The sequence below is a fragment of the Oncorhynchus mykiss genome, chromosome 5 (genome assembly GCF_013265735.2).
Source record: "Oncorhynchus mykiss isolate Arlee chromosome 5, USDA_OmykA_1.1, whole genome shotgun sequence".
Classification (NCBI taxonomy): Eukaryota; Metazoa; Chordata; class Actinopteri; order Salmoniformes; family Salmonidae; genus Oncorhynchus; species Oncorhynchus mykiss.
The window spans coordinates 25,744,270-25,766,927 of record NC_048569.1 but is presented as its reverse complement, the minus strand read 5'-3'; the positions used below and the strand labels follow the sequence as shown (position 1 = coordinate 25,766,927).

Genomic DNA, 22,658 nt, shown 5'->3' with positions numbered 1-22,658 from the left:
CCGAGAAGTTAACAGCACAGTAAGGTTTAATAGTCTTATTTATGGAGCAGAGCAGCCAAGTTGACCCGCGGGTTGATTTCCTTAATCACATATATCCCAGACAAGGGAAGGGTACACATTAATCAGAAATAATGAGCTACCTTTTAACATTCTGCAGCAACTATCCATTTTCATTGGGGCTTAAAAGCTCTCACCACCCCACATTTAACCTGCTATCAAATTAACTATTCTTGGCAATGTCCTTGTTCTCTCTACGACGAAAGCTCCACAGAACAAACCACTTCTCTAAGACTCCAAATAAACATCAATATCACTTCAAATGCTTTGGGATGCTTTGATACTTTGGGATTTTGGCTTGCGTTAGCACAATGACTGGAAGCCTATGGGTGCTAGCAGATACCTGTAGACTTCCAGTCATTGTGCTAATGCTAGTTTGCATTGGCTCCCGAAACTACCTCTAACTTCCTTCATACTGGACACATACACATTTAAATGGTATCTACGAGTTCATCTGATGAAGTAGATATAGGGCCTCATTGCCAAAATCTCTAAGTATCCCTTTAAGTATACAAAAAGAAAGATGTCCTCATTTTATTTCCTTATCTCCCCTTATAGTTCAATCTATATGCTTACAGTTATTACAAAATAATGAATCAGCCTACATTCATTAAATTCACTACTGATCAGATGAATACCATGTAACTCTCAAATCAAGAGTCCATGTTGAGTAGGCAGGGGTCAAACCTCAGGGTCAAGGGTCAGAGGTGAGGGGTCAGTGAATCACCTTGAAGGACTGGACAAAGGTCCATAGTAGGATGCGAATGGTGTAGCCCTGCCTCAGCAGCTTGATGAGCCTGGCCGCCCTGAACAGCCTCAAGAAACTCAGATTGATCAGCTTGTCCTGCAGGAGGAGACACACTGGAATTCAAACAACTGTTCTTGGATCAGATTTGGGTTACACTCAGAATGGTTTAGGTTAACAAGGGGGCTCAGTGAAGCAGTGGTACCATTTCAGTGAAGAGTATCTACCTATCCATTTATGTATGATTTAGACTGGCCGCCAAGGGAATGGTCAAAAGCAACGGGAACAAGACACTTACCGTCTAGAGAGGGTCCATAGTGTCACAGAGGGAGCACAGGCACCAGCAAAGAAATAGCAGAAGATGGAAACACAGTGAGAGAAAGATAGAAAACCAGAGAGAGAGAGTAGAAAAAGACTGTCACGGGGGGGAGAGAAATCCCACACAAAGGGAAATTTCGTCCACAGAAAGAGTTAAATACTAATAGCACAAGATCGGTATATCCGAACATCACACCTGCGAGTCAGGTACAGGATGGCAACAACAACTGCCCGAGTTACACCAGGAACCACCACAATCCCTTAGTGGAAGAGTGGGGTAACATCTCAGAGCAAGAACTGGCAAATCTGGTGCAGTCCATGAGGAGGAGATGCACTGCAGTACTTAATGCAGCTGGTGGCCACACCAGATACTGACTGTTACTTTTGATTTTGACCCCCCCTTTGTTCAGTTTCTGTTAGTCACATGTCTGTGGAACTTGTTCAGTTTATGTCACAGTTGTTGAATCTTGTTATGTTCATACAAATATTTACACATGTTAAGTTTGCTGAAAATAAATGCAGTTGACAGTGAGAGGACATTGCTTTTTTTATTTGCCATAAAATAAGTTGTATGGGCACACTGTACTGAAGCAGCACTTACCTTAATCTCTGTGACCAAGATGTCTGTGATACTCCCCAATACTGTCACAAAGTCAAACACGTTCCAAGCTGCCTTCAAGTAATTCTGCAACAGAGAAAGAGAGAGGAAGAAAAAGAGAGAAATAGAGGGAGAGCGGGTGAGAGAGGGGGAGGGAGAGGGATAGAGGTTTTATTGTGATTGGTACCAAACCCTTGCTCTTTAAATGCTTTCCTCAGGCCACACTCTACAGAGCATGTCTTCTAAGCTCCTCAAATGAGGCAGCTTTTAATGAGTTACTTTGAGTTTCATTCAAAGGCCATCCAATATATAGCCTACAGAGTGTCACTCACTCCAAGACACACACACACACTCAGAGACTCTAAACTGCGGAATAGACCTAAGACAGACAGGTGAATCTGTCAGGTGGCATGGCAGTGAGCATACTCTCCTCCTGGGCAGCATAGCAATTTAAAACTACATAGGCGCCCAGAGAGAGAGGGAGCGAGAGAGAGCGAGTGCGAGAGAGCGAGAGGCCCATCCATCTGGGCTAAGTGCTGAACAGGTGGAGGTAATTGGCGTGTGAAAAATGCCATTTGACAAATGAGCCTGGGGATGAACTGTGAATGAATCTGGAGATGAAGAGCCGCGCAGAGGGGCCAGGTGGCCCGGCGCTGCCTGGGAGATGTATTCCTCCCTCCATCCCTCAATCCCACTGCTTTACCTTCCCACCCTCATCCCCTCAACTTAAGCTGTTGTATCATCCCCAACACACACCTCGCCTCCCCGGTGGCTCTTGCTGAAGGCTTGTCATCCTACCCTCATCCAAACTACCCCTGGCCATCCATTAACCTTCCAATGTTTTCACAAAGGCTCTTTATCAGTCTCTGTCCTGATATCCCACTTTCTCTATCTCTGCCTCAGTTTCTCTGTCTCTCTTCCCCACCCTGGTACACAGTCATCTACAGTTGAAGTCGGAAGTTTACATACACATTAGCCAAATACATTTAAACTCAGTTTTTAGCAATTTCTGACATTTAATCAGAGAAAAAAAATCCCTGTCTTAGGTCAGTTAGGATCACCACTTTATTTTAAGAATGTGAAATGCCAGAATAATAGTAGAGAGAAGGATTGATTTCAACTTTTATTTCTTTCATCACATTTCCAATGGGTCAGAAGTTTTCATACACTCAATTACTATTTGGTAGCATTGGCATTAAATTGTTTAACTTGGGTCAAACAATTCAGGTAGCCTTCCTCAAGCTTCCCACAATAAGTTGGGAGTATTTTGGCCCATTCCTCCTGACAGAGCTGGTGGAACGGAGTCAGGTTGGTAGGCCTCCTTGCTCGCATATGCTTTTTCAGTTCCTCTCACAAATTTTCTATAGGATTGAGATCAGGGCTTTGTGATGGCCACTCCAATACCTTGACTTTGTTGTCCTTAAGCCATTTTGCCACAACTTTAGAAGTATGCTTGTGGTCATTGTCCATTTGGAAGAGCCATTTGCAAACAAGCTTTAACTTCCTGACTGACGTCTTGAGATGTTGCTTCAATATGTCCACATAATTTTCCTCCCTCAAGATGCCATCTATTTTGTGAAGTGCACCAGTCCCTCCTGCAGCAAAGCACCCCCACAACATGATGCTGCCACCCCCGTGCTAGACGGTTGGGTTGGTTTTCTTCGACTTGCAAGCCTCTACCTTTTTCCTCCAAACATAATGATGGTCATTATGGCCAAACAGTTCTATTTTTGTTTCATCAGACCAGAGGACATTTCTCCAAAAGGTACGGTCTTTGTCCCCATGTGCAGATGCAAACCGTAGTCTGGCTTTTTTGGGGTTTTTGGAGCCGTGGCTTTTATTATTTTTTAAAAATCTTTATTTAACTAGGCAAGTCAGTTAAGAACAAATTCTTATTTTCAATGACGGCCTAGGAACAGTGGGTTAACTGCCTGTTCAGGGGCAGAATGACAGATTTGTACCATGTCAGCACGGGGATTTGAACTTGCAACCTTCCGGTTACTAGTCCAACGCTCTAACCACTAGGCTACCCTTCCTTGATCAGCGGCCTATCAGGTTGTCGATATAGGACTCGTTTTACTGTGGATATAGATACATTTGTACCCGTTTCCTCCAGCATCTTCACAAGGTCCTTTGCTGTTGTTCTGGGATTGATTTAACACTTTTCGCACCAACGTACATTCATCTCTAGGAGACAGAACGCGTCTCCTTCCTGAGCAGTATGACGGCTGCGTCGTCCCATGGTGTTTATACTTGCGTACTATTGTTTGTACATATGAGCGTGGTACCTTCAGGTGTTTGGAAATTGCTCCCAAGGATGAACCAGACTTGTGGGGGGTCTACAATTCTTTTCTGAGGTCTTGGCTGATTTCTTTAGATTTTCCCATGATGTCAAGCAAAGAGGCACTGAGTTTGAAGGTAGACCTTGAAATACATCCACAGGTACACCTCCAATTGACTCAGATTATAAAGCCATGACATCATTTTCTGGAATTTCCCAAGCTGTTTAAAGGCACAGTCAACTTACTGTTTGTAAACTTCTGACCCACTGGAATTGTGATACAGTGAATTAGAAGTGAAATAATCTGTCTGTAAACAATTGTTTGAAAAGGTACAGTAGATTTCTTAACCGACTTGCCAAAACTACAGTTTGTTAACAAGAAATGTGTGGAGTGGTTGAAAAACAAGTTTTAATGACTCCAACCTAAGTGTATGTAAACTTCTGACTTCAACTGTATTTTCCCCAAAAAAACAACTTGAGTGATTCCAAAATTAGTCCTAAATGCTTAGATAGATAGTGACCATGTGCTGTAATGTATGGGGAGATGGAGGCTCACCAGTGGTCCGAAAGCGATGATCTTGAGGATGCACTCTAGTGTGAAGAGAGCTGTGAACACAATGTTCAGGTGCTTCAGCATGGCCTCATACAGCTCCGGAGCACCGTGAAACTGAAGGCAGAGGTCAGAAGTCAGGCAAAGGTCGGGAAGATGTCAGAGGTCAACATTCATTCCCACTGAACATGAGGAAATGATAATCGGCATGTCCATTTCCAATGTCAGACCGACAGACCATTGTAATACTTGTTAAAGTTATCCTTTCCCTCTTTTTTCGTCTGTCTGTCTGTCTGTCTGTCTGTCTGTCTGTCTGTCTGTCTGTGTCTGTGTCTGTGTCTGTGTGTGTGTGTGTGTGTGTAAAACACCCCGTCCCTAATTAATTGACCTGTAATTAACAAACACATTTAGTATCTCCAGGCCTCCACACGTACCAGCTGCATACAAGCCACTGATGTGCGCCTTTGGAACATCTACATTTTAAAAAGTATAATAAATCAATTGAACATACACCACAATAAATCCATGATTTATTTTAATCAGGTCTAAAGAAACATTATATGAAGAAAATGTATTTCAGAAGAACAGATTATGAGTTGGCCGACTGTACGTTATCTGGCTGTTATGTGACAAGATATGCTTATAAGTCCTGTGCCATTATTTTATATTACGTGATTTTATAGTAAGAAGAATATCATTGAACTTAGCAGAATAAAATAGAAAGGATATCTTTCCCATTCCGGGAAAAATGAAGTTGTGCGCAAAAGTGATCATTTGAAAAAGAGTTATTTAGAGTTATTTGGCCATTTTAGTTTTGAATGATACAAACCATAGAATGTGTTCTAAATCAAAACATATATGGGCTGCATGATGTGACTATAGGCTATTAATGCGGAGTCTGTTCCTTGCCTCAGGCTGTACAGCTGTTCTCTCATCAAGCGATCATATTTTCACCCATCAGACTATTCTCAATTTAATTTTTGTCTTTACTATGTAAAAATGAGTTTAGATTTAAAATGGCCCATTATGAAATGGGCAGGAACAGGGCCAGGGGAAAAGGCATGTCATCTGTATGCTCTTGAATAGGGAATGGAGCACTTTCCCCTTCAATCAATGAACCAACATCATCGCCTAGGGCTCTCACCCAGACTCATGGATAGAACGTTTGGAGCATAACATAAGGTAACCAGTCCATCCAGTATGCATAATAATACAGTCTACAATCAAAGGCTATTACTCAAATGTGTTTCATTTTGGGGTATAGTCTAGACCAATTATGCACCAGACATCTTAAATCAGTTTTGTGTTGTGTTTTCTGCCATGGGGAATATGTGATAGGCTATGTATTGTATAACGGCACAATCATCATTTTAATATAGATTTTTTTCTCATAAGCCTATGCATAAGCTCTTATATGTGTACGGGTGTTTGAATGAATCATCACCTTAGAAAGCGTTGTCCATTTCGTTGTGTTAGGCTTTGAAACAACATCCACAACAACCATGTTTTACACTCAGTCGCAACCTGCTGTTGAACTTCTTTCTTCAAATTGATCATCACAGTGAGGTGAGTTTTAAATGCACTACACTGTTTTGATGAAAAGGGTTTGTGATTTTCCATTGCATTTCCATTGACATCAGAATGGTTAGAGAGACAACAGAGCCCTGACTACCAGGCCATTAGGACCTGATGGAGAAATGACAGAGCCCTGACTACCAGGCCATTAGGACCTGATGGAGAAACGATAGAGCTCTGACTACCAGGCCATTAGGACCTGATGGAGAAATGACAGAGCCCTGACTACCAGGCCATTAGGACCTGATGGAGAAACGATAGAGCCCTGACTACCAGGCCATTAAGACCTGATGGAGAAACGATAGAGCCCTGACTACCAGGCCATTAGGACCTGATGGAGAAACGATAGAGCCCTGACTACCAGGCCATTAAGACCTGATGGAGAAACGATAAAGCCCTGACTACCAGGCCATTAGGACCTGATGGAGAAACGATAGAGCCCTGACTACTAGGCCATTAGGACCTGATGGAGAAATGATAGCGCCCTGACTACCAGAATGTGTTCTAAATCAAAACATATATGGGCTGCATGATGTGACTATAGGCTATTAATGCGGAGTCTGTTCCTTGCCTCAGGCTGTACAGCTGTTCTCTCATCAAGCGATCATATTTTCACCCATCAGACTATTCTCAATTTAATTTTTGTCTTTACTATGTAAAAATGAGTTTAGATTTAAAATGGCCCATTATGAAATGGGCAGGAACAGGGCCAGGGGAAAAGGCATGTCATCTGTATGCTCTTGAATAGGGAATGGAGCACTTTCCCCTTCAATCAATGAACCAACATCATCGCCTAGGGCTCTCACCCAGACTCATGGATAGAACGTTTGGAGCATAACATAAGGTAACCAGTCCATCCAGTATGCATAATAATACAGTCTACAATCAAAGGCTATTACTCAAATGTGTTTCATTTTGGGGTATAGTCTAGACCAATTATGCACCAGACATCTTAAATCAGTTTTGTGTTGTGTTTTCTGCCATGGGGAATATGTGATAGGCTATGTATTGTATAACGGCACAATCATCATTTTAATATAGATTTTTTTCTCATAAGCCTATGCATAAGCTCTTATATGTGTACGGGTGTTTGAATGAATCATCACCTTAGAAAGCGTTGTCCATTTCGTTGTGTTAGGCTTTGAAACAACATCCACAACAACCATGTTTTACACTCAGTCGCAACCTGCTGTTGAACTTCTTTCTTCAAATTGATCATCACAGTGAGGTGAGTTTTAAATGCACTACACTGTTTTGATGAAAAGGGTTTGTGATTTTCCATTGCATTTCCATTGACATCAGAATGGTTAGAGAGACAACAGAGCCCTGACTACCAGGCCATTAGGACCTGATGGAGAAATGACAGAGCCCTGACTACCAGGCCATTAGGACCTGATGGAGAAACGATAGAGCTCTGACTACCAGGCCATTAGGACCTGATGGAGAAATGACAGAGCCCTGACTACCAGGCCATTAGGACCTGATGGAGAAACGATAGAGCCCTGACTACCAGGCCATTAAGACCTGATGGAGAAACGATAGAGCCCTGACTACCAGGCCATTAGGACCTGATGGAGAAACGATAGAGCCCTGACTACCAGGCCATTAAGACCTGATGGAGAAACGATAGAGCCCTGACTACCAGGCCATTAGGACCTGATGGAGAAACGATAGAGCCCTGACTACTAGGCCATTAGGACCTGATGGAGAAATGATAGCGCCCTGACTACCAGGCCATTAGGACCTGATGGAGAAACAACAGAGCCCTGACTACCAGGCCATTAGGACCTGATGGAGAAACGACAGAGCCCTGACTACCAGGCCATTAGGACCTGATGGAGAAACAACAGAGCCCTGACTACCAGGCCATTAGGACCTGATGGAGAAACGATAGAGCCCCGACTTCCAGGCCATTAGGACCTGATGGCAAAACGATAGAGCCCTGACTACCAGGCCATTAGGACCTGATGGAGAAACGATAGAGCCCTGACTACCAGGCCATTAAGACCTGATGGAGAAACGATAGAGCCCTGACTACCAGGCCATTAGGACCTGATGGAGAAACGATAGAGCCCTGACTACCAGGCCATTAGGACCTGATGGAGAAATGATAGAGCCCTGACTACCAGGCCATTAGGACCTGATGGAGAAACAACAGAGCCCTGACTACCAGGCCATTAGGACCTGATGGAGAAACGACAGAGCCCTGACTACCAGGCCATTAGGACCTGATGGAGAAACGACAGAGCCCTGACTACCAGGCCATTAGGACCTGATGGAGACCTGATGGCAAAACGATAGAGCCCTGACTACCAGGCCATTAGGACCTGATGGAGAAACGATAGAGCCCTGACTACCAGGCCATTAGGACCTGATGGAGAAACAACAGAGCCCTGACTACCAGGCCATTAGGACCTGATGGAGAAACGACAGAGCCCTGACTACCAGGCCATTAGGACCTGATGGAGAAACGACAGAGCCCTGACTACCAGGCCATTAGGAACTAACATTAGGCCCTGATGGCCTGGTAGTCTGTGGATTTTAACTGTGGTCATGACTCATGGCTGCCAGTATGGTGGTAATACAGACACCGCAACAGCCCTATCCCTCAGTCTGACAGACCTGTAAAGGTCAATACCTGGAGATAAGCCAAATGGATCAACCATGTGGTTAAAGCAACAGAGAGGCTGCTTAAACATCAACAACGGATACGTTCAATGTATCCATCCAAATTAAACTGATTACCTGTGCCAAAACCCTGTCCCAAAGTTATCCCACTCAAGGTAGAAATTCCCCTTATAACAGATCTAGGATCAGATTTCCCAACCCCCAAATCATTAATTAGAGTTATGACAAATGCTCTGACCCTGCCTCAGTGATCAAGGGAAACTTGCAATGCTTATATCCAGTTATAGGTTGCAATGCTTATATCCAGTTATAGGACTTCATAGCAGACGATAAAATTGCATCAACCAATGGTTGTGTGCCACATTATTGACTGTGCAGAGGGGCATCCAATTGCAATATCATTTGATGTGTACAGTTATCCAGGCATTCTGAGATCTGGCATGTGTCTATAATGTATACAGCCTGGAACGGGACCATTGTTTCTACAATGGACACATTGCTGATGGTGTGTGGGAAGCATCACTGACCTTCATCATCAGCACCACAGTGTTGAGTGCGATCATGGTCATGATGGAGTACTCAAAGGGCGGCGACACCACAAACTGCCACATCTTATACTGGAACGACTGCTTGTCTGCTGGCATGTAGCGCGTCAGAGGCTTGGCGTTGATGGCAAAGTCGATACAAGCTCTCTGTGTTGGAGGAGGGGGAGGGACGGAGGGAAGGAAGGGAGAGAAAGAGGGAGAGAAATGAGGTGAGAGTTTGTGAAACTCACTCACTCATCCCCCTAATCATATCTGATATTGTTCAAACACCGATTATCAACATATAAAAGGACCAATGTACAATCAAATGAAAAAGATCAAAGGCTGAACTAACGTCCGATAAGTGCTGGCATGCAACCTAACAGTTTCCAGGAGTGTTTAATATTCCCTACATAGTGCACTGCTTTTGAGCCCATAGGGCTCTGGTCGAAAGTAGCGCGCCATAAAAGGGAATAGGGTGCCATTTGGGACATACTGTGGAGTGAACCTCAGTGATGTAGGAAATGAAGATACAGCTGGATGGACTACACTGGGCTGGTTGCTTCTCCTGAGGGTTGCTGTTCTTTTGTGTTGATGCCTTCTGAGGGAAACAACAGGCTAGCCAGGAAATCAACTGAAATATATCCACAGGTGCTATGAAAAGTGTTGAGAGATCCAACACTGGGACGGTTTCAACAGAGGAGAGGCAGAAATGACTTGGCCTTGTATTAATAATTGTTGGTGCACGTGTCAACAAAAAGTGAGTTACCTTCACTGGGTGCCAGACAACTAGGTGAGAGTGTGTCTGTTCTCTGTGTATGTGTGTATTTGTCTCTCTGCTTGTGTTTGTGTGCGCGTGTATCTCTCTATCTCTGTGGTTCAGTGTGTGTTCAGACAGCATACTGTACCTCATTCTTCTCCAGTCTACAGTCTGACATGGCCTTGTCTCCCGGATCTTGGAAGGTTTGTGTGTGTGTGTGTGTGTGTCGGTCTGTCTGTGTTTGTGTACCTCGTTCTTCTCCAGTCTACACTCTGACATGGCCTTGTCTCCCGGCTCTTGGAAGGTTTGTGTGTGTGTGTGTCGGTCTGTCTGTGTTTGTGTACCTCGTTCTTCTCCAGACTACAATCTGACATGGCCTTGTCTCCCGGCTCTTGGAAGGTTTGTGTGTGTGTGTGTCGGTCTGTCTGTGTTTGTGTACCTCGTTCTTCTCCAGTCTACAATCTGACATGGCCTCGTCTCCCGGCTCTTGGAAGGTTTGTGTGTGTGTGTGTCGGTCTGTCTGTGTTTGTGTACCTCATTCTTCTCCAGTCTACACTCTGACATGGCCTTGTCTCCCGGCTCTTGGAAGGTTTGTGTGTGTGTGTGTGTACCTCGTTCTTCTCCAGTCTACAATCTGACATGGCCTTGTCTCCCGGATCTTGGAAGGTTTGTGTGTGTGTGTGTGTCGGTCTGTCTGTGTTTGTGTACCTCGTTCTTCTCCAGTCTACACTCTGACATGGCCTTGTCTCCCGGCTCTTGGAAGGTTTGTGTGTGTGTGTGTCGGTCTGTCTGTGTTTGTGTACCTCGTTCTTCTCCAGACTACAATCTGACATGGCCTTGTCTCCCGGCTCTTGGAAGGTTTGTGTGTGTGTGTGTGTGTGTGTGTGTGTCAGTCTGTCTTTGTTTGTGTACCTCATTCTTCTCCAGTCTACAATCTGACATGGCCTCGTCTCCCGGCTCTTGGAAGGTTTGTGTGTGTGTGTGTGTCTGTTTGTGTGTGTTTGTGTACCTCGTTCTTCTCCAGACTACACTCTGACATGGCCTTGTCTCCCTGCTCCTGGAAGGTGATGATGATCAAAGCCACAAAGATGTTGACAAAGAAGAAGGGAAAGACCACAAAGTAGACCACATAGAAGATAGAGGTCTCCATACGGAAGCCTGGGCTGGGACCCTCATCCTCATAGGTGGCATCCACAGAATGCTTTAGGACCCTGGAGAAAACAGGTAAACACAGAGGGTCAGTTTTGCATTTGTCCCATTAATGGTTAAAGTAAGGATTCGGGTAGGGGAAGCTGATTCTAGATCTGTACCTAGAGGAAACTATCCTAATACTATCTAAGCCTAACTAGTTTAATTGTTTTAACCTATACATACACCACTAGGCAGCCATGGCAGGGAGGGCACACGATAATATGTGATGTACAAGCAGGCTGTGGGGAAAAAAGCAATACATTTACTGGAGCAAAATATGTCCAATATTCATCTTTCATCTTCCATAACTGAGTACAGCAGGGAATAATATTACGAAGCAGGGAATATATGAATGTTTACCAGGTTGCATAACAACAACAAAAAAAATGAGTTTTTTTTTATATGATTAAAACAGATATGCAGCAAATGTGTAAATAAAACTAAAAACACTGATGTTTTGAAGATATTCTGCTTTATATTAATTTCTGAGAATACCAAAAAGAGCTGTAGTTCCCCTTCTCAAGCCCTATTCGCTGAGTCACAGGGAATAGAGCCATTTTGATTTAAAGATCAATCTAACGCTAGTTAGCTCTTTTACATTTTATTGTGTAGCCCTTGTTAAACCCTGTACTTGGGGTAATGATTTCCCTGAGGAAGGAGATGTGGAGAGAGACAGAGAGAGAAGATGAATGACTGACTAGCTGAGGAGAGCACTTAAGACATTGTGGTATCCTCAACTCCAACCCTGGTCAGGTTCTACATGCCATAAATTAGTGCAAATGATGAAGGCCATCATACTGACTAGCGCTGTCTCCTCCTGAACATTACCTCAGCACACGCACGCCATTACGCATCATTTATTTCCCCCACATCATTGGCACTTTGTCCTTTGGAATGGATGTCAAATGGGATGCTCGTCTTGTTGAGGACACTGTGTACATTCAATAGGGGTCAATGGACCCGATAGGAACCCTCTAGTCTGCCTGGAATTATTTGGGAAGCTAATTGGCTAGCCGGTGGTTATGTGAATAGGTGATGTGTAGGTGATTGAGTGGCCGGCCTGTGGTTATGTGTGTAGGCCATTGCCAGTGACTGGCTAGTCGGTAGTAATGTAAGTAGGCCACATGTAGGGGATTGGCTGGCCTGTATTTCTCTTCACAGTTGATTGGCTACCTAGTCTGTGGTTATGTGAGTAGCTCATTACCAGTGATGCGCTAGCCTGTAGTTATGTGACAAGGTCCTTACAGGTAATTGGCTGGCCTGAGCTTCTCTCTACAGTTGATTGGCTGGTGTGGGCTACTCACATTGGCCAGCCTTCCCCGGTGGAGACGGTGAATAGGGTGAGGAAGGCCCACAGCACATTGTCATAATGGAACTCATACTTCCTCCACTCACGATCCTGGGCCGCCACTTCATCACCGTCATAGTCCAGAAACTTACCCCTGATGAACGTTGGAAAGAGAGGGGGGGGGGGGGGAGAAAGAGAGACGGACCAAGAGAGAAAGAAAGAAAAAGAGAATAGCACAGTATTGTATTGTTATCTTGTAGGTAAATTGGCACAAGCTATATTCACAAAAAACACTCCAACTGCAAAAATCGAATTTTCACATGTGAAAAGATGGTGTTAACATTTTGCAGTAGCAATGTTCCATTGAGGGAATTAAGGCGACCACATCTAAAAAGCCCAAATGCGAGACGGGAACGATTTTGCGGGACATTCGTGGAAGAGTAGACAGAATAAATGGGGCAGGTTAATGGATAATGTTCAAATGGAGACAGTTCTGCTGTATGATGGTCACTGCCTTTTAAGGGGGCAATCCTTAGTTGCTACATAGATTTATGGACTTATAAATTAAGCATACGAATCCATATACAGTTGAAGTCAGAAGTTTACGTACACCTTAGCCAAATACATTTAAACTCAGTTTTTCACAATTCTTGACATTTAATGCTTGTAAAAATTCCATATCTTAGGTCAGTTAGGATCACCACTTTATTTTAAGAATGTGAAAAGTCAGAATAATAGTTGATAGAATGATTTATTTCAACTTTTATTTCTTTCATCACATTCCCAGCGGGTCAGAAGTTTACATACACTCAATTAGTATTTGGTAGCGTTGCCTTTAAATTGTTTAACTTGGGCCAAACTTTTCAGGTAGCCTTCCACAAGCTTCCCACAATAAGTTGGTTGAATTTTGGCCCATTCCTCATGACAGAGCTGGTGTAACTGAGTCAGGTTTGTAGGCCTCCTTGCTCGGAAACGCTTTTTCAGTTCTGCCCAAAAATGTTCTATAGGATTGAGGTCAGGGTTTTGTGATGGCCACTCCAATACCTTGACTTTGTTGTTTGTTTGTCATTGAACCATTTTGCCACAATTTTAGAAGTATGCTTGGGGTCATTGTCCATTTGGAAGACCCATCTGTGACCAAGCTTTAACTTCCTGACTGATGTCTTGAGATGTTGCTTCAATATATGCACTTAATTTTCCTTCTCATGATGCCTTCTATTTTGTGAAGTGCACCAGTCCCTCCTGCAGCAAAGCACCCCCACAGTATGATGCTGCCACCCCCGTGCCTCACGGTTGGGATGGTGTTCTTCGGCTTGCAAGCCTCCACTTTTTATCTCCAAACATAACGATGGTCATTATGGCCAAACAGTTCTATTTTGGTTTCATCAGATCAGAGAACATTTCTCCAAAAAGTATGATCTTTGTCCCCATGTGCAGTTGCAAACCGTAGTCTGGCTTTTTTACGGTGGTTTTGGAACAGTGGCTTCTTCCTTGCTGAGTGGCCTTTAAGGTTATGTCGATATAGGACTCATTTTGCTGTGGATATAGATACTTTTGTACCTGTTTCCTCCAGCATCTTCACAAGGTCCTTTGCTGTTGTTCTGGGATTGATTTGCACTTTTCGCACCAAAGTACGTTCATCTCTAGGAGACAGAACGTGTCTTCTTCCTGAGCGGTATGATGGCTGCGTGGTCCCATGGTGTTTATACTTGTGTACAGATGAACTTGGTACCTTCAGGTGTTTGGAAATTGCTCCCAAGGATGAACCAGACCTGTGGAGGTCTACAAATATTTTTTTAAGTCTTGGCTGATTTCTTTGATTTTCCCATGATGTCAAGCAAAGAAGCACTGAGTTTGAAGGTAGGCCTTGAAATACATCCACAGGTACACCTCCAATTGACTCAAATTATGTCAATTAGCCTATCAGAAGTTTCTAAAGCCATTACATCATTTTCTGGGATTTTCCAAGCTGTTTAAAGGCACAGTAAGTTTAGTGTATGTAAACCTCTGACCCACTGGAATTGTGATACAGTGAATTAGAAGTGAAATAATCTGTCTGTAAACAACTGTTGGAAAAGGTACTTGTGTCATGCACAAAGTAGATGTCCTAACCGACTTGCCAAAACTATAGTTTGTTAACAAGACATTTGTGGAGTCATTGATAAATGAGTTTTAATGACTCGTATCTAAGTGTATGTAAACTTCTGACTTCAACTATATATTATATAAAAAATATGTATTCACATTTTACAGGTGATTTGTTCTCTCGTGACTTTGTCATGTTTCTTTTTCGTAAGGGCATATCCAATACCAGTCAGTGTCAATGGTGTGACTGTGTACTGTACCTGCAGTCCTTCTCCAGACCTTTAGACTCGTCGGTGCAGTAGAAGAACTTGCCCTTGAACAGCTGCACAGCGATCACAGCGAAGATGAACATGAAGAGCATGTAGACAATGAGGATGTTGAGCACGTTCTTCAGAGAGTTGACCACACAGTCAAACACGGCCTGGAGGAGGACACACACACCAATAAATAGAGGAACACACAATCACTCAAACACGTTACCATGCATGTGAACACCCATCTAGACACATGCACACAGTCTCTACGCAGCACTCTGTTGATCAATTTGTGGTTTGAATGACTGTCTTCCTGTCATGGCATGTTTTGAAATCTTCCCAATTAATATGTATCTGCAGGGATGAATGAGACAGTAACTCACAGAGCTGCTCCCTGAAGTAAGTTATTTTTTACGTCACTCATGTTACTCAGTACAAATAGCTAAGTGTATGAGAGTGATTAGCTCTAGTCCCGTGTGTTACATGCAGCTTGCTGACACTGAGCCTTCAGCCTCAGCAAGCAGCATGTAACGCCCTGGACCAGAGGTAGGGAGTAGAAGGGCTTACCTCCCTGCTAACCCTGATCTATCTCAATCAACCCATCAATTACTTCAACAGGATGTGCTGCTATCTTTGGTCTGATCAACTACCTTTCCACACATCAATTACTTTGGTCTAGTCCTTGTGAGACAAGATCAGAGCTGGGGTCCTGAAAAGAGTGAGACAGATTAGCATTTTTCCCCATTTGTCACCGGGCAGAGGATGATTAACTGGTATATGAAGATAGACACTGTGGATATAAGTCATTACATCTCATCCTCCTCTTCTCTCCCACTGATGTGATTAATTTATTAGTTTATATCTCAAACAAATCACTTGGGAGTTATTCATCCACTGGCTGCTGCTGCAATTTCTGTGTGTGTGTGTGTTGCAGAGGCACAGGTCTGTGTGTGTGTGTGTGTGTGTGTGTGTGTGTGTGTACGTTCGTGAGTGCATCTGTATGTGTTTGTTTGACTTGTGGCTTTTCTGTTGTGTCAGAGCGGAGCGAACAGGTAACAGATGTAGCTACCTTGAGTTTTGGCAGTCGTTTGATGGTCTTCAGAGGCCTTAGAACTCGCAGCACCCTGAGAGACTTGATGGTGTTGATGTCCTTGCCTTTAGTTCCTCTGCACAGAGCAAGCCCACAGTTAGTGACTATAGACCAAACAAAAGGAGAATAGGCATTATGCTGTGGCCCACAGGCTCTCACCACTACCTTACCTTCTGACCTGTCTCTCGCATTGCGCGCGCACGCACACACACGCACGCACGCACGCACGCACGCACGCACACACACACACACACACACACACACACACACACACACACACACACACACACACACACACACACACACACACACACACACACACACACACACAACACACACACACACACACACACACACACACACGAGGAGGCTGGAGGGAGGAGCTATAGGAGGACGGGCTCATTGTTGTAATGGAATAAATGGAACGGAGTAAAACATATGGTTTCCATATATTTGATACCATACCAGTCATTCCATTCCAGCCATTACAATGAGCCCATCCTCCTATAGCTTCTCCCACCAGCCTCCTTTGGCATACACGGTATTCATTAAACTCTCTCTCTTTAAGGCACACATGTATAAATCAAATACCCCCCATTCTTGCAGTTACAAGTTCTAGTAGGTATATTCAGCAGTTAGTAGAGTACAGTAGAGTACAGTAGAATACAATAGAGTACAGTAGAGTACAGTAGAATTGGTAGAGTACGATAGAGTTGGTAGAGTACAGTAGAGTTGATAGAGTACAATATTGTACAGTAGAGTTAGTAGAGTACAATAGAGTTGGTAGAGTACAATAGAGTACAGTAGAGTACAGTATAATTGGTAGAGTACGATAGAGTTGGTAGAGTACGATAGAGTTGGTAGAGTACAGTAGAGTACACTATTGTACAGTAGAGTACAATATTGTACAGTAGAGTACAATATTGTACAGTAGAGTACAATAGAGTTGGTAGAGTACAATAGAGTTGGTAGAGTACAATATAGTTGGTAGAGTACAATAGAGTTGGTAGAGTACAATATAGTTGGTAGAGTACAGTAGAGTACAATATTGTACAGTAGAGTACAATAGAGTTGGTAGAGTACAGCAGAGTACAATAGAGTTGGTAGAGTACAATAGAGTCGGTAGAGTACAATAGAGTCGGTAGAGTACAATAGAGTTAGTAGAGTACAATAGAGTTAGTAGAGTACAATAGAGTTAGTAGAGTACAATAGAGTTAGTAGAGTACATGCATGTGAGTTGATGGGTTATTGTACAGAAACATACCTACACAGAGCAATAGAGCTATTGAATCATATTTTAAGAGCAATACAGGGAGCAATCACATAATAGGACAAAGGACATACACGGTGGTAGAAAAAGATACAAAGAAACCAGCCCTGAGTCAGGGACGAGCTTCTTTGCAGGAACCACTGATGTTCTTGCCACAATGGCGGGTTACAAAACAATAATTTAGAACCTGTTAGCGACAATAAACAGTACCGTCCTCAGGAGCCAGATGGACAGTGTGGTGTCAATACAATAATCTACCAGTCACATTTACACACTGTGGCTGTCCATATACTCTCATCGTATATTCTGTGTGTTTATTATGAGTTTACATACTTTAGTGTGTGTGTATGAGTGTGTGTGTGAGCATTTCTAGTGTGGACGTGTTTAACAATACTTGTGGGGACCAGCAGTCTAGTAGTCCCAACAAGGTCAAGTGCTATTTCTAGGGGGGTTAGAGTTAAGGTTAGGTTTCCGGGTTAAGGTTAGGATAAGGGTTAGGGAAAATACGATTATGAATGGGACTGAATTGTGTGTCCCCACAAGGTTAGTTGTACAAGACTGTGTGTGTGTGTGTGTGTATGTGTGTGTGTGTGTGTGTGTGTGTGTGGTCACAGCTCCTCGGCAGGTTGATAATGCCTGCGGCTCCATATTCATCTGTAGAGAACTCTCTAGGGTGCATATCTCCACTCTTACACAGGCAGAAATCAGTCAGTCCTCTCTGTCCATCAATATAGATGGGGCTGGAGCTCCTAAATTCAGTGTGAAATAAGGCCCAGACAGCCAGTGGAGGAGGACTAGGAGGCTCCAAAGAAGAACTGACTATAGGAAGTTGTAACCCATCCATGATTCTGCTAGAGGGGATGAGAGAGCAACCCTGCCTTTCCACTCTCAGTGGAGCACCGTGCAATGTACTGCACTATACAGTTTGAAATCATGACTTGAGGTGCATACTGAACTGAAGTACACACCTCATACTTTGGAATAAATCTCACACTGCCGTCAATGGAAGATTGGCACATAAACTGGAGCTATACAGTATGTGTTGTGCACCCATCTCAAGGACTGAACCCATAATGAGTTAGTCTAGATGTATTCAGTGGAGACAACTACCTCAATAACTAGAGAAAACAGAAGCATGGTTCCACACAGAATGGGCGTGTTGACTTTTTCTTACCCAATGGGAGCTTTAGGTCTAATACACTGGCATGCAACAGTCATGCATGCACTAAAGATCTGGTTACCCCAGCAAGTAAGTCAACCCCCGCCCGTATCAATCCAGGGTCTCAACACGTCTAGATGGCGAGTGAACCATTCCTCAATAGCTTTCAGAAGAGCTGTAGGCAGGAAGAATAGATGTGTGTGTGTGTGTGTGTGTGTTCACATTAAGTAGCTCAGATCAGCCCTGATATGACTTGTGTGTGCAGCTGCAGCAGCCAGATGCGAGGAGGTTATCCTCGGTCACCATGACTACAGCCTTATTGGTTGCCCCTTTCCGAGAGAGAGAGCACAGCATTTCCTGTTTACAATAATCTGCCTCCCAGTAGAACATGAGCATTATTCCGAACCTTCTGCTCTCTCAACCCAGAAACACGTTTCACTCTCCCTGATCTGCCCTTCTCGCTAACGCCTTCACTATTTAAGATTATGTTTGTATGTAAATTGGGACTTTCTGATGACACAGTATGCTTGTAACTTTGTATAATTACAGTATACAGTGCATTCCCGAAAGTATTCAGACCCCTTGACTTTTTCCACATCTCGTTACGTTACAACCAAGATGGAGGAGCAGTCCCAGATCTATTACGTTACAGACCCCCCAATCAATCTATATACAATACCCCATAATGACAAAGCGAAAACAGGTTTTTAGAACATTTTGCAAATGTATAAAAAATGTAAAACAGAAATACCTTATCTGCTTAAGTACTCAGACCCTTTGCTATGAGACTCAAAATTGAGCTCAGGTGCATCCTGTTTCCATTGATCATCCTTGAACAACAACTTGATTGGAGTGCACCTGTGTTAAATGCATGATTGGACATGATTTGGAAATGCACACACCTGTCTATAAGGTCCCACTGTTGACAGTGCATGTCAGAGCAAAAACAAAGCCACGAGGTGGAAGGAATTGTCTGTAGAGCTCCGAGACAGGATTGTGTCGAGGCACAGATCTGGGAAAGGGTAGCAAAACATTGTTGCAGCATTGAAGGTCCACAAGAACACAGTGGCCTCCATCAATCTTAAATGGAATAAGTTTGGAACCACCAAGACTCTTCCTAGAGCCGGCCGGCCAAACTGAACAATCGGGGGAGAAGGCCTTGGTTGGGAGGTGCCCAAGAACCCGATGATCTCCAGAGTTCCTGAGCAAGAGGACAAGTACATTAGAGTGTCTAGTTTGAGAAACCGACGCCTCACAAGTCCTCAACTGGCAGCTTCATTAATTAGTACCCGCAAAACACCAGTCTCAATGCCAACAGTGAAGATGTGACTCTGGGATGTTCCTCTGTCCATTGTCTGTGTTCTTCTGCCCATCTTAATCTTTTATTATTATTGGCCAGTCTAAGATATGGCTTTTTCTTTGCAACTGCCTAGAAGGCCAGCATCCCAGAGTCGCCTCTTCACAGTTGATGTTGAGACTGGTGTTTTGCGGGTACTATTTAATGAAGCTGCCAGTTGAGGACTTGTGAGGCGTCTGTTTCTCAAACTAGACACTCTAATATACCTGTCCTCTTGTTCAGTTGTGCACCGGTGCCTCCCACTCCTCTTTCTATTCTGGTTACAGACAGTTTGTGCTGTTCTGTGAAGGGAGTAGTACACGGGGTTGTACAAGATCTTCAGTTTCTTGGCAATTTCTCACATGGAATAGCCTTCATTTCTCAGAACCCGAATAGACTGACGAGTTTAAGAAGAACGTTCTTTGTTTCTGGACATTTTGAACCTGTAATTGAACCCACAAATGCCTATACTCCAGGGTTTGGCCAGTAGGGATATCCTTGTCTCATCGCGCACCAGCGACTCCTGTGGGCGGCCGGGCGCAGTGCGCGCTAACCAAGGTTGCCAGGTGCACGGTGTTTCCTCAAACACATTGGTGCGGCTGGCTTCTGGGTTGGATGCGCGCTGTGTTAAGAAGCAGTGCGGCTTGGTTGGATTGTGTATCGGAGGACGCATGACTTTCAACCTTCGTCTCTCCCGAGCCCGTACGGGAGTTGTAGCGATGAGACAAGATAGTAGCTACTAAAACAATTGGATACCACGAAATTAGGAGAAAACAGGGTAAAATAAAAAAATAAAAATAAAAATATTTTTATTTTAAATGATAGTCTTGGATTAGCTAACACAACATGCTATTGGAACACAGGAGTGATTGTTGCTGATAATTGGCCTCTGTACACCTATGTATATATACATTTTTTACAAATCTGCTGTTTCCAGCTATAATAGTCATTTACAACATTAACCATGTCTACACTGTATTTCTGATGAATTTGATGTTATTTTAAATAGACAAAAAATGTGCTTTTCTTTCAAAAACAAGGACATTTCTAAGTGACCACAAATTTTTTAATGGTAGTGTACATTTGCAAACATTTCTAAAAACCTGTTTTTGCTTTGTTACTATGGGGTATTGTGTGTAGATTTACGAGGGAAAAAAAACATTTAATCCATTTTAGAATAAGGCTGTAACGTAACAAAATGTGGAAAAGCGAAGTGGTCTAAATTCTTTCCGAATGCACTATCAATATATTAGTATTCATTTGATATACTTTCATTCTAATTCCAACTGTAAATGTTGGCATTGTACAACTGTCCTTTGCTTTGGCATGTCGGCACACAATGGCAACAAGGGACAGAGATGAATCTGATCAGTGATTGTCTTCTGAAAGCTACTGGGTCTCCAATAGTTCCTCATTGGGACTGGGATTAGTTCATTGAGAGCGTAAGAGGTGGAATCGGTATCTAGCAGAGAAAGTGAGAGTTTTGGAATGCGATGGAGGAGGTTGATAGGGGAACGTTTTTGGGGTCAAGGGTCAATGACAGGGAGAGGGTAGGTCCCCACCTGGCCACGCTTTGTTGCGATCTGATGAAGAAAAGCAATGATAAACAGGACACACGCAAACAAACACACGTCACGAATCACAGAGAACAAACCCAAAGCACATAAGATATTAAGGCTGCTTCATAGAGACAAAGAAAAAGGCAGAAATATACAGAAACACTGAGCAAAATAAACACTTTAAGCCAATAATACTACTACTACTACCACTACTACTGTTGAATAGGAATGGAGATACTGTGGTGCTAGTTATCCTTAAGACATAATAAGAACATCAAAACACAGCAGAATGAAACAGATAATGAATGACAAGCACACGGAAGGATTTTACTAAGTTCAAGTGAAAAAAGAGCGGAAACCTAACAGACTGAAAAAAATAGTAAAAGGACAGGTTTAGCTGTCCATCTCCTGTTTCTGACAAGAAGACCCAGAATGAGTTCCAAATTACACCCTGTTCCCTACATAGTGCATTAGTTTTGACCAGAGCCATATTGGGCCTGGTCAAAATAAGTGCACTACATTGGTAAATGGGGTGCCATTTGGGACTTTCTGACAGGAGGTTTTTCCAGTGAGATGGCATTAAGGAGGACAAGACATGACGTTCGACAAGAGACACAGTTCTGTCTGTCTGTCTGTCTGTCTGTCTGTCTGTCTGTCTGTCTGTCTGTCTGTGATGTGAGCAGCTAGGGAGAGGAAGTGTATCCTCCAGATAACTCCCTATCAGCATCCCACAGCACCAGGAGAGGAACAAACATACATACCCTACTGAGACAGCATTATGGGACAACTACCACAAACACGCATGCATGCACGCACTCACACGCACAGACATACTCACACACCTGCACATACACACGTGCACGCACACACAAGGATGTATGTGCATATAGACAGCCATTCACACGCACACAGTGAAGAGGCACACACACACACACCTCAAACGCACCTACATCAAATCAAACTACTGTTACATGCAAAAACAATAATCAATAATGAGTGAGTGTGAATTTTCAATGGAAGAGTAAATAAGTGAACATATGTAAATGGTCAGAATAACAGGAAACTATTTATTTGGACAGTCCCATATAGATGGTTTGTAGATGTTCAATCACATTCAACAACACCATCCATCCACTAAACCGAACCCTAAATCTAACCATAACCCTTATCCTAACCTTAAACTTAATCCTAATCTTAACCCCTACCCTAACTCTTATTCTACAGCTAACCCTAACCATAACCCTTATCCTAACCTTAAACTTAATCCTAATCTTAACCCCTACCCTAACTCTTATTCTACAGCTAACCCTAACCCTAACCATAACCCTTATCCTAACCCTAAACTTAATCCTAATCTTAACCCCTACCCTAACTCTTATTCTACAGCTAA

General features: G+C 43.3%; 1 protein-coding gene across 1 annotated transcript in view; it reads right to left on the bottom strand.

Moving 5' to 3' along the window:
* Positions 1 to 22,658, bottom strand: part of cacna1b (neuronal-type voltage-gated calcium channel subunit Cav2.2) — a gene marked incomplete at both ends in the record, with an annotated part of 120,100 nt that overhangs the window by 26,072 nt on the left and 71,370 nt on the right. The window contains 9 exon segments of the mRNA NM_001124629.1: positions 785 to 901; positions 1,101 to 1,103; positions 1,722 to 1,805; positions 4,556 to 4,666; positions 9,280 to 9,444; positions 11,046 to 11,247; positions 12,532 to 12,669; positions 14,861 to 15,021; positions 15,924 to 16,020. Of these exon segments, the coding sequence (NP_001118101.1) occupies positions 785 to 901; positions 1,101 to 1,103; positions 1,722 to 1,805; positions 4,556 to 4,666; positions 9,280 to 9,444; positions 11,046 to 11,247; positions 12,532 to 12,669; positions 14,861 to 15,021; positions 15,924 to 16,020 (1,078 nt within the window).